This window comes from Chanodichthys erythropterus, chromosome 3 (genome assembly GCF_024489055.1).
Source record: "Chanodichthys erythropterus isolate Z2021 chromosome 3, ASM2448905v1, whole genome shotgun sequence".
NCBI classification, from domain to species: Eukaryota; Metazoa; Chordata; class Actinopteri; order Cypriniformes; family Xenocyprididae; genus Chanodichthys; species Chanodichthys erythropterus.
In genome coordinates this window covers 70266411-70279834 of record NC_090223.1, presented here as the reverse complement: position 1 = coordinate 70279834, position 13424 = coordinate 70266411, and the positions used below count along the sequence as shown (strand labels likewise).

Sequence of the window (13424 nt, the reverse complement as noted above, 5' to 3'; positions counted from 1 at the left end):
CATGTCATGCAGTAAACACGCTCTCGACACAAACACTTGGATATGCACCAAATAATAGTGCACATTTATCTATAGACAAACATTAAAGAGAATGGACTAAAGTTGCGACTTACATGTTTCAAGTGATAAGCCATATTTGAGGTTGATAAATGATATGTGAATATTTGGATTTCCTGCAGTTAATGATCTGTGCCTCTAGGACTGCGTGACCTCGCCACTTCCTGTGGAGATTTTTCTTTTCTGCGACTAACCGATTAATAAAATCTTGGTCGACCAAGCCTCTTCAAGTTGACTAACGGTTAGTCGACTATTAGGGGGCAGCCCTAATTTTTAGAAGCCAGAATGCGCATCCATCGACTGAATTATACATTATCTGAACTCTGTCCGTCTTCCACATTGCTATTTTAAACAAACCATATTAGCCTATAGATGGGTCGTTATTTGAGATGGACCGGGGTGCAAGTGCGTGCCGAACTATAAGTGGAGAACGGTACTTTTTTCTTTTTCTTTACCGAGAACCGTTACACCCCTACTGTGTTCATTAAAGACATCTTAATGAAAATAGAAAATAGTTTATGGGTTAGGAATGACACAATTCACAAAAGTTTCTTTGAGTCAAATAACCCATTAATTGGATCACATGTTTGACTTCATTTGAGCATTCCCACCAGCCAGATACAACTAATAATTTACCTTGAAAGCTGGGGAGACTCTCACACCAGGTCTGCTGTTGGTCTTCCCTATCACTTTGATGCTGATTGACAAATGCTGTTGACAGTCGGGGGTCATTAGTGATGTTCATTTTGATAGCTACAGTTCTGCAGCTGTATGTTTCAACAGTTACTTAATTCAGCGGTTCTTGATTCTTTTCCGTCACAGGAAATCTGTTAAGGTTTAGCTCAATTAGGAACATTAATTCACGGATTTGGGCAATGCCACTGCCTGATGAAACTAGAGAAGTGAGACGTAATATAACTCTATGAATAAATACAATTTAAAGGGATGTCTTATGCACTTTAATGTCCTTTGAATGGAAAATATATGCTCCCTTGGAACTGGAATCATGGTGGATCCTGTGAAATCCACGGTTGAAGTGATAAGAGATACACAAAATGTGTGACAAACAGGATTAAGAACCGCTGACATAGTTGTAGCTTTAAATAATCATTGTAGATTTGGATAGAACAATTAAAAAGATTTAAGATAAGAGACACTTCAGACTTACAGTTGCTTAAAGAGTTTACAGCTCTGCTCTGCAAAACCTGAGGTTGCACAACAGGACCTGATAAAAGGGAAATTTTGTTTTTGTATTCTGGCTGTTATGCACTTTTAATCTTACTTATTTCATACTGGGCCATTCTGTGTAAAATCAACCAGATTTGAGAATTACCTAGATAAAAAAAAGAAAAAAAAAGAAGTCAACCTCTGGTTGAGTTTAAATGGAATGTGTATTGTTATTCATAGCATTCATTTTATTACCATGTTTTACATGTTTTTACATTTATTTTCCATTACCTTTTTTCATTGTGCATTTTGGAACTGATGGGAGGTTTTGGTGCTGGTGGAACACTTTCTTTGTGTGCAGTTTTTCTTTTTTTAAGAGGTGGTTGTTCTGGTGCCTCATCATCCGATGAGTAGATGTGGTTTGAGCACAGCTTCTTTCTAGGAACACAAAGAAAAAAGTAAAACTGCACACATTAATAGCCTCTTGTGTGATGTAGCAAATACTCATATAAATGGACTAAAAACATTTTATGCTTTATTTCTCCTTAAAGGGATAGTTCACCCAAATTGAATAATTTTCATAATTTACTGTAAGACCTTTGTTCATCTTCAGAACACAAATGAAAATATTTTTGATGACATCTTGCTCAGAAAAAGGGTTCTCATCATTTCATAAAATTGTGGTTGAACCACTAGTCACATGGACTATTTTAACAATGTCTTTACTACCTTTCTGGGCCTTGAGGTGGTAGTTGCGTTGATGTCTGAGCGTAGACATCAACATAATTTGTGTTCAGAAGATGAACGAAAGTCTTGCAGGTTTGAAAAGACTTGAGGGTGAGTACTTGATCGCAGAAATTTCATTTCTGAGCGAACTAACACTTTAAAACCTGCAACAATCATACTGAAGCTGTTATTCAATAATTTAAATATTCAGTTTAACTATGTTAAAGGTGGTTGAAATGAAAGTATATGGCATTTTCATGTGTTAAAACATTTCTTTTGTCTTTTATGAGGACTTACTTTGGAATCCTTTTTCCAGCAATTTCAGGTTCTGAATTTATGTCGGATGTATAGCTGGCCTTCTTCCAGTTGTTGGCTACATTGTGAAAAGATGCTGAAAAATGAAATGCAGGTAAGGTTTCAATTTTGTTTATTAAAGCTTTATCTGAGACAACATTTTACAGTATAGATAAATGTACAAAGATTCTGAAAAATGAAATGCACGGTATGCTCTGCAAGATAATTTACAGTATAATTTACTCTTACCTGACTCATGCAGGATTCTTGTTTTATGCCAGGTCCACCCCTTCTCTGGCTGTGGTGTCTCCATGATTTTAACACTCTTTAAAGGTCCCGTTTTTCGTGTTTTTTTTGAAGCTTTGATTGTGTTTATAGTGTGCAATATAACATGTGTTCATGTTTCGCGTGTAAAAAAACAGTATTTTTCACATTATTTACTTATCTGTATACCGCTGTTTCCACTGTCATAAAAACGGGCTGATGACTTCCTTGTTCTATGAAGTCCCTCCTTCAGAAATACGTAACGAGTTCTGATGGTGCCAGCGGTTCCTGTGTTGTGATTCGACAGCAGCTTAGCGAACCTTGCCCGGAAAGGTCACGCCTCTTACCATAACGTGGAGATGCATGCGCTCAGTGTTATTGTAAACATGTCTTTAAATTTTACCCTATCAATTTGAGCCGGAATCAGACCCGGCGATTGGACTGCGGGATGAAAATAGCAGCGTTTCGATGACATGGCGACAAACACACTCTAAAAACGCAACTCTTGTGTATTCCTGTGGGCGGAGGTTAGTCAAAAAACTGTTTTAGTGACGTCATTAAAGAAGGAAGTAGAGGGATGTAGTCCAAACTGGCCGTTCGATGTAGGCGACTTCTGTTAAATAAAATATCTCGCTTGGCATTGAACTTTGAGCTTTAAAATTTTACAGATTTTATTTATACTCTAACAACAACATTACACACTAACTAAAGTTTGAAACATGGGATCACAAAGAACGGGACCTTTAACAGCCTGTCAATGTCTTTATATGGTGACCACCAGGAGTATCTGTCAGCATACCAGGACTTGGCAACAGTCGTCCCTTCTCCCTCAAACTCCACTATTAGGTACTTTTTTTTTTTTCTTCTTTAAGTACTGCCAGCCTGAAACCCATATTGTGTATTGAATTGGATAAATTCAACTATGTAATTCAAATGCATAAACTATGGAACAAAAAGTGCTGATAAAGAATTAATCTGTATGTAAAAGTGGAATTGCAACAAAATGGCGTAGATATGGGACAAGAAAAATTTTGTTCTCTATTTCCTCAAATTTGCAGAACTCAACGGTGGTTGAGAGGTCGTCAACTAAATGAATGCCGAGTGTAGAGGATGGTAGGGGATAGTCAAAAAAAGATTCCTGATGGTTGAATGTACTGTAAGCTACATAAATTTCATCCCTGAATGAAATTATATTTTGCAACTTTGCCACTGATGTAAACGTGACTGTTTGCCCGGTCCAGTTTAAGAGTGTAAGGGCTTGTCCTTAACTCTTTATACTGTGTCGCTTCATGAAAGGATGCAGGTAGAGGACCAGTTGCATGCTGTTTTTTGAGCAGATGTGGCCTGGTTTTGTGAGGTTTTTTGCAGCTTCTTTGCATCTCTGAGAATCTTTTTATTATTTGACTCTGTAGCGTATGCACACGTATCAGGATAATCAATAAACTTTGGAATGTTCAGAATGCTTTTAGCATGCTGGACTGGGTTGTAAAACCCCCCCAGAGACTGACCAGATCCACATTCCAACACCCCACACACACAGGGACACACAAAAACACACACACAGACAGACACAGAAACACACAATCATACATTTTCAACTGTATTTGTAAACTACCACTATGCTGAAATATATATTTCATATATTTTTAGGGCCTATGCATGTTTCCTAGTGTTTAAATGAGTGTATTTGTGCTAGTGTGCATTTTAACGATATAATTTTGTCTGTAAACCATAACTTCTCTCCTATGCCTTTCTGACCTATCGAGTTTGGTCTCTCCGTAAAGCTCCGGACACGAGCTATTCACTGAGATATGTCACACCGCTGATAAATGCATTTTTCTATGTGTTTAATGATACTGTGAAGAACACACTCCATTTGGAGATCTGAATTGATAGTCATAACTCATGCAGATTAAGTCGTGAGGCCAAGCAAAGGAAAAGCTTTCCCGCCAACTTTGCACCCATGTTATTGGCTACCCCACCTCAAGGAGGTGTGTCGGCTTATCTGTCATAAAAGCAAAGACGCACAATTCCAGACTCTCTCTCTCCCGTGTTCTCTCCCGATTGTCTCACGAGCATCTCGTGCACGTTTTTCCCGGACCCCTCCGGTGACCACGCGCTGCCACCGCGCTCAGCTTCGGGATCGCCATCTTCCAGCGAAACTCACTCTCGTCCTCAGTTCAAACCTTCCCGCTGAACGGAGGAAGCCAACGAACTGCACCAGCGCTAACCTGAAATTCGACACACGCAACCAATGCAAGTATACTGCCGTTTCTCAATCTTAGATGATGAAACTGATTTCCGTGCTGGCTTAGGACTGGTTGTGAGTTTGCTACTTGCCTTCTCTCTCTTTCCTTCTCTACTTCTATTCTTGTACATAGGTGTGTATTTTCTTGTATATATATTTAGAACCTCTGTATTCGTAGTTTGCATATATTAAAACGTTATTCATGCTCGATTGTTCTGTTTGTTCTTTCAGCGGAAAACCCAAGTCACTTTAACGTTTTTTTCGATCGCTTTATGCTTTAGTTATTTTCATGGCCAGAGAATAACTCCGTTTATAATATTCTGTGAGGGACTTAGTTTGCTGGACAAACGAGCAGTTTCTCTAAATAATTATTAAACCAGAACTAATCATATATGTAATTGATTATAATTCGTTGTAATTGATTCACAATATATGTTTAATTCCCCATTGGGTCGATATATGAATCATAATTTATTCATAACCTTATGAATTATTATATTCATATTTCATCCATAAATTGATTAATAACCGCTACATTTCGTTACATATATTATTTGGTGGAGAATGCGGGCAACGTTTTAAACTTGGTTTTCGGTAAAAGAGCAATGTAGAATAATTTTGTATGATTTAACTTACATGCGCGCTTTATTCAGTGAGAAGACGCACGGGTCCTCACTACGCACCGTTAACAAGCTGCTGTTTGTGTCTAGAAACACTGCAGGCATAGCCTTGGTTGACCGTGAAATACACTGCAGTCCATTGATATCTCAAGCTCGTATCTGTGAAGGACGACAATCTTTGCAGTAAGTTACAGTTTTGAATATTAATTTCCGCTTGAATAAACGAATTGAATCGTGTTCAGCGAGTTTAGAGGGTCGTGGCGAGATTCCTGCGACCACTCTTTCGAGGCCTCATTATATTTACCCGCTATTGAATCTGAATTTCTTGTGTCGTCCAAAAATTCACAATAGCCGGTTTGCTCCTGGGTTACGTCGTTTGGACTAGCTACCCAAAACCACGTGATCCCCGTTACAGATCTAATCGGAAAAGCAGTCCGTCTGGTTTATCGATTGATGTGTAATAATTTGGAGCTCGTATCAGCATTCTGATCCAATGTTGATTAGTAACAGCGGCGAAGCAATCCCGCAAAAGTTACATATTCGCGTGCATTAAAGTTTGCACCAAAGGGACTGATTCCCAGAGTTGTGTACCCGTGAGTAAAACGGTACACATATATTTATGAAAGAATCCGCTGAGGTTCTATAGTTGTAATCGTGACCGTGCAGTTAAAACAGCGTAAGGGTCAGAAACCCACAAGCGCGCTCGTTTTTGTATCACGAATTAAAGAAAGGGGATGCAGTAACTCTGACCAGACGCCAGAGGGCAGTCTGCTCAGGTGTGCCACCCCTCCCTACTTATTGGTTGTGTGGACTCAGTGACGCCACCGCGTGGACGTTCTGAGTTAAAGCCGCTCCATACTTTGAACTGAAATTATCTCCAAGTTATCTTTTGCTTCTCTATACTGCGGGGAGTTGTAAAAGTAATTTGCTTTTGGTGGTTATGCTTTCCAATCATTGTTGGAATGTGGTTTACTGATTTAAATTTAATTTAAACACGTTTAAATTTTTAATTTAAATTGTTTCCCTTCCAACAAGGGAATTCACTTTCTGAGAGTGCGCCCCCCTGGTGGACACTGTCAGATAAGTCAATTCTCTTTTCCCTTGTATTCTTTTTCCTGTATTCACAGATCTACTTTATTTTATTTTATTTCAGTTTATTTATTTTATTTTTATTCCACTTTGTGTTATTTCATCCATTCCCTTTTTGTCTTTTCTCTCTCTCAAGTTATTTCTTTAGTTTACTTTGGAAATTCATTCCCTTTATTACTTAATGTTTTATTTTATTCACTCTTAGTTCTGGGTCCTGTGTGTTATTGGCTGGCAATAATATTCACGCACACCCAAGCCTCCCTTATTTCATACACTTATTTTTGAATTTAATTAAATAACATTTAATTCAATTTTAAAATTAAGTAGTGTCAATCAGTTGGCATTTTGCTATCAACAAGCAATTCTCTTTAGGAAAAATCTGCAAATAGGGAAGGCTTTCTCTTTTCTTTCTCCCATTCTGTTATTCTATGCACTCATTTAAATTTAATTGAACAAGTTTAATTCAAATTTGAATCAAGTGCCTCTGAATTATCCTCTTTTCGCTTTTTCCCATCCTGTTATTCTATGCACTCATTTAAATTGAATTGAACAGAGTTTAATTCAAATTTGAATCAAGTGCATCTGATTTGTTTTTGTTTTCTGTTATTTTTACTTTTGTTCTGCTTCTAGCTAGTTCATTTTAGACCCCTACTCTTTTATCCTACACACTTAATTAGTTAAATTCTATTTAAACAAGATTTAAATTGAGTTTTAAATTTACAATTAAGTCGTGTTTACCTGATTGTTTGTGCACTTGCAGATAAGGCCCTTTAGCGCCCTGGGGTGAGCTGACGGTTGCTCCAGTGAGTTCCAGTGAGTGGAGCTACCTGGCCTGGCGCTTCTTACACTAACCGTGTGTGAATCGTGGACATTCTGACCCCGTATCACGGGCAACACGCAAGGACATCAGCGAGTTGTGTATCAGGTACAGGGAGGCAACGAGACCCGGGGTGACAACAAGCGGCAATTTTGTTTAATTTCCCTGCTCAGGCTTCTGCATGACAGAACCGCCCGTTTGGAGTAACTGCCCGTAAAGGGGACAGACTCTGAGTTCAGGGAAAACTCAATCTTGACTGGTCACTCGGGCCGTTGGCGCAAATACCTTGCCAAAGTGCGCAATTGTACTGGTGTTCCCTGTTTGAGAGGTTGCACCGTGTTACAAAGGGGACAGGTGGCCACGGACACCGCAGTAGAGTGTTTGATCGGCGAGGAAAGGTGGCCTGCCATTGAGTTCTTATCTGAGCACCCACGATTCACCCAGGCCTAAATTAGTGACATACAGTCACTTCACCTAATTGAAAGCCACAGAATATTACATATTCTTCAATTACTCAGGTGCGGGCCAACCCTTAGGCTCTCGATCCATACCATCCCTCTAGGTTTTATGATGCAACCGTGCACTCGCCTGACACCGTCATAAACCCAGCTGGAATAGGAAGTTTAAGTTTCACTTCTCCCCTCTAGCCCTTCTGTTTAGTTTATTGCGATTCTATTTTGATTCCTTTCTATTTGTTTACTGCTCTATTTCTCATTTAATTGCATCCTCCCTGTTCTGTTTTGCTTCTCTACTGTGTTTGTTTCTTTCAGTTCATGTAAAAGCAGAGCCTGTGAGAGCCATCACGGAAAACTGAGTAATAGATAGACGACCGAGCAGCGAGAGTCATCAAAGGACTCTTAGGGCTACCGCCTGTCAAAATCTTTATTCAAATCCGGCACTCACCCACACAAATTGACCCGCGTGGTCCTTTTGGCTATCGACAATTAAGTGTCTAGCCTACATTCCACTAACTGTCTGCACCAGTTAACTGGAACCAAACCAAAGAATTATATAATCATGCATTATTATAAGTCGTTAGCCCTGCGCGTGCTTGCATTGGTTCTGTTTGTGCTGTCTTTCTCTCGCCAACAGCAAGCTAACGTGTTCAGAGCAGCCAGCCCCAGCACCCATGGGGACGGACTCAAGACCGGGTTGGGCTCCCTGACCAGCACAATCCTGCCCAACGACGCTGTGGATCCCCAGCACCTAAGCAACGAGCAGCTGGACGACAACCTGAATCGACTAATGGCCCACGATCCAATGCCGAGCTACAAAGAGTGGGCGAGAGTCATCCGAGCCATCGCCCACAACCTCAAGCTCCAGGCGGAGGACGCCCGGAGGAATCAGGCCCAGATTCATCGTCACCACGATCAGCGACTCGTCGAGACCCAGGACCAGCGTTGGACAGCGGACGAATCCAAACCCGAGCTGCAGGAGGAGCTGCAAAGACTTCAAAAAGCCCTTGCAGAGCTCCACCTGGAGGTGGAGCGTAGAAAACTGACTGGAAAACTCCAACACAGCGAAGCTCCCCTAGCCAAAGCAGAGACTACACTGAAAGACAGACACACTAAAGCCCTGACCTGTGAAAATCATCTCAAACAGGCCCAGAAAGGAGTTATGGCTCCGAAACAACAAAGAGACTATGTGAATGAACTTGACACTGGTTACAGAGTACTGAAAAGTGGCATGGGAGGGGAAACACACATCACCGAGTTTCCCCTAACCAGTCAAGAAGCCCTAATTCCAAATGGGGTTAAAAGTCCACTGCCCAAAACGTCCAACGGCCAAGAACCTTCGCCAGCAGCTGTCACATCCAACTGCCAGCACCTGCGACAGGTTCTGATCCAAAAGCTTTCTGACCCTGCATCAGATCAAGGGCTCCCTGCTGCCATGGACCTAAAACGGGGCAGACTGAATAACCCATACACTTTCTACAGCCGAATGCAAAGAGGGTACTACGGAGCACGTAACCAGCCAGCAACGGAGGAAGATTTCATCTTCAACCCTCTGCTTCTCCGAGAGCTGCACCCTGCGGTGAGTGATCATCTGGCAGCCTTGGCCTGCTCAAGCAGCATGTCTATTCAGCAGCCGCGAGACTTGGTCGACGAAGCTCAAGCCAAGCAGAGAACTGCGTCTAAAAAGACTGTAGAAATTCCAACCAGTTATCCAGACTCCGATCACTGTCCAGAAACCTGTCCTTACCTTTTTGAAAGACTGAGAAATGAAGCTGAAAGACAAACTCAGACTCTCAAGTCACAAAGATGTGAGCTGAATGTGCAGTCGCACAGTCCAAATGAGGTCCACCTTGAACACACAGCTCCCACACACCACACCATTGGTCGAGTGAGCCTGGTACCTCCTGTGTGCGTAGCGCAAATGGACACGTTTCTCTGTTCCACTCACAAAGACCTGCTAGACTGTTTTGAGCCCTTATTGAACGCCAGACCACTGAAAATCTGGGCTCAAGTGTGTGAACTTCTGCCTTCCCAGTCACCCAGGCCACCTGAGCCAGACGGTCAGGTCACAGAGGTCGCGGGAAATCTCCCAGCTAACCGCGGGAACCCGGTCTTAGAGCACAGTTCAAGTTCGCTACCCGGCACACTTCAACCCACCATAGACTGTAGCTCCCTCTGCTCCAAGGTCATGACAGACTCACAGCTGAATGAGGTAACTACAACAGACATTATTCTCACACTGTGGGCAGACAACTCAGCCTTCAGCCACACGCTGTTAAGTGCCCTCATTGAAGGAACACCGGACCTCCCATTTGTCAACATGCAAATACGCTTCCCATTGGACTTTCGTCTGTCAACCATGATGACCGTCAAGGACATCTGCGTTGTGAACTTCAAATGGAACAACCGGCATTTAACCCATCACTTCCTGGTCCTTCCAGACATCCTGATGCACTCTAATGCTCATACGGACAGTGCAAATGAGTTGTTGTGGGCCCCAATGACTGTACAGCTTCCTGTTGTTCCTGTCAACACTGCCAACTTCCTGTCAGGCCAGACTATCCAACAGGTCTGCATCCTGATCAACATACAGGAACTTGTAGTACCACCTTACACCAAAGGGGGTGCTGTTTGGATCAACATACAGGAAATTGTAGTACCACCTTACACCAAAGGGGGTGCTGGTTGGCTCAACAGGCAATGTGGTCAAACCCTAAGCCACATGCTGGGCTCCTTCACACTGTCACATGAAGGCGTGGAACTTGGACTTGCTCTAAAAGCCACACCGCTAACTGAAGTGTCACCCTACGTAGTTCACAGCTGGCTCAACGAATGCATGGTCACAGACATCAGCATTCCCAAAGCCCACCATCTAGAATGGATAATGGACCACGGCCCCTATGACTTTGAACGCAAGTTAACAGTCATTAACTTAATACCAGCTGCCATGGTCCCAGAAGGAAGCTTAAGCAACACAAGTTTCACAGCATCCTTCAAGAGCATCTCCATCACTTCCATCAAACTGGTACCCACAGAACAGGTGCACAGAACGGAGCTGATGGAGGACAAACACCTTGCAGTACCCACAGTCGCTAACCAGCCTGCCTGGGAAACTCAGGAAAGCGCTGCACCTCTGACAGCCAACCTGACAGCTAACACCACAACAGAGGAGCCCTTCCCAAGGTTTGAGCCTAAAGGCCAACAGATCCAGAAAGATGCAAGTGCGCTAAAGAATGATGCAGACTGTCAAAAACTCAGAAACGTCTTGCACAAACTCAAAGTGACATTTGACAAAGACCTTTTATGCTGTGGTCTCACTAAACTTCACACAGTGCATAGTGCAACACACCCAAATGCTCCTCCCACCTTAATCAGGCAGTACGAAGGTCACATCGCCCCACATGAACCAGTACAGGAGGTTGTTCATTCAACAGAAGGAAAAGGTGTTATCTGCCCATGCAACAGCACCTATTCAGCCCCTACCTGGTCCATTGTCAAACCAGACAGCAAATGGCGACCCACCAGCGACTTCAGGAGGCTGAACCAGCAGGTGCCACTGCCACAACGTGCCAGAAAGCACAAGTCTGCACGGAGCGGAGATTCAGCTGCCTATCAAAACTGCTATAACAGCACACCAGCGTTGACACTTGAGATACTGGTACCCCAACAACAGCGACCAGCCTGTCACAGATACCTCAAAGAGAATGCGTGCCAAGGAATGCCCACGGCCTACGTCGATGGACGTTCCTACAACCATGAGGGCATCCCACAGGCAAATGCAGGGGTACGATGGTTAAGAAACCAACCCTGCCAACCACAGAACAGCAGGTGGGGTCCCCAGTCATGTCAGTATGGTGAAGCAGCAGCTACCCTCATAACTCTTCAAGTCTCCTCAGCTCATAACATCAGGGAACTCATGTGCACAGACTCACACGTTGCCAGACCTTGTTTCACATGCCATCTTCTGGGCTGGAAACAAACTGGTTTCAAGACTGAATGCAACAAGCAGGTGAAACATCAACACATATTCGAGACACGTGATCACCTCACCCAAGCACACGACATGATCATTTACTGGGAAAAGGTGAAAAGATGCTTGAAGCAACCAGGGCGTGACAAAGGTGTGAACGACCAAACTAATGCCCTTGCCAAGACTGGCACACTGCATAACAAGCTATGGTCACACCCACCCCATTCACCCACCCTTAGTGTGGCAACAACAACCCGCAGCCAGCGGACTGTTCCTGCAACATTTCCCACCTTACTGCCACTGCCACTGACAACCAAACTTTCCAACATTTCCATTCGACATGTTTTGTACCACCACTCAGACCCCTCCAACCTCCCGTTCCCGGCATCTGGTCCCACGGCGGCCCCTAGCAACAAACGACTGCACGAGACCGACCACATGCTGCGTGTGGGAATAAACTTTCTAAAGTATGTCCCTGATGTCTTCACAGCGCCAAAGCTTGTACTGCCACAGGGCCAAAAGGGGGGTGAACTGATATACACCCACGACACACCATGTGCCAAACACCATGGCACCAGAACTACGGACGAGACATTAAAACAAGTGGCGCACTGGCCCAGCATGCAGCAAGATGTGGCAGAGCACGCCAGAGGATGTCAAGTTTACCGTCATGTCCAGACTGCAAACGCAAAGCACCGAGCTTCACTGCAAAACCGAGGAATCACATTTCCACGGTCAGTCGACCAGAAAGACTGGACGGTAAAACCTCCTCTGATGCTCATGGCCATCACAGACACCGTACAGGAGTCAACTCAGGTGTTCCCCACAGAACTACTGATGGCACGGCAGGTGCCACTGCCGTTGCATCTGTACCAACCAGGAGACTTGAGTCTCATCACAGCCTGCTCCCCTCATCAGCATCACAACAAGCTCCGCCTACAACTGAGAAAGCAACTCGCAACACAGAGCCTAACCCTGCAAACCACCTGCAAATCCTGGAAAGGTATTGCGGTGGTTCTCCGCACTCACAGTTTCCTGCTGATCCAAACTGCGAACTCAAGGAAGCAACTGTTTACAGTCCTCCAGAATGACTTTGCCCAAAATCAGCTGGTTATAGCTCTGTTGACAGACCTGCTGCGAGAAATTAGCTTCTCTATGGACAGAGTGGCTATGAATAGGATTCCTCAGTATCCTACACAAACTGTGCTGGACTTTGCTACTGGCAGACCCAAAGACACGGTCAATGTCAGGTGGCGGCAACGTAACACCCATGCCAAGAAACACACCTCAGTTGCGGTAGCCTACCACAAGAGCAACCCACGGCTGTGCCCGGCTCCCCACTTTCGCAGGTGTAGTTTCACCAAAGACTTTCAGTACTTCTGCCCAAACCAGCTCTTCCTCAGAAACCACACTGAAGGAATGGGCCGGTTGCAGCCCATGACCAGCGACACACGCTGCCCGGCCAAGCCTCGCACCCCAGTTATCGGAACACAAGCCGAGACTGTGGGTGATCGACTGCTCATCCACACCCCCACTCATGCTGCCATCGTAATCTACAATCAGCACAACACCGCCACTCATCTCAGGCTGCCCAATCCAAGTAAGAGGATCCAGGTACCCCTGAGTTCCATCCTTTATCACAGCCATCTGGCAGTGCACTGTCTCTCAAGCAAAGAGGACCAGTCAGAACTGGAAATCCCATCTTCCCCCAGGGATC

The 13424-nt window shown here is 43.9% G+C and overlaps 2 protein-coding genes across 2 annotated transcripts in view; one reads left to right on the top strand and one right to left on the bottom strand.

Moving 5' to 3' along the window:
* LOC137005681 (uncharacterized) overlaps nt 1-13424 on the bottom strand; it is a 1355627-nt gene that overhangs the window by 728416 nt on the left and 613787 nt on the right. Inside the window, exon 12 of the mRNA XM_067366462.1 lies at nt 12635-12643. Within this exon, the coding sequence (XP_067222563.1) occupies nt 12635-12643 (9 nt within the window). The remainder of the gene's footprint in view (nt 1-12634; nt 12644-13424) is intronic.
* The window catches only part of LOC137005873 (zinc finger protein 721-like), a 400429-nt gene that overhangs the window by 292210 nt on the left and 94795 nt on the right, over nt 1-13424 (top strand). The gene's annotated exons all lie outside the window — the stretch shown is intronic.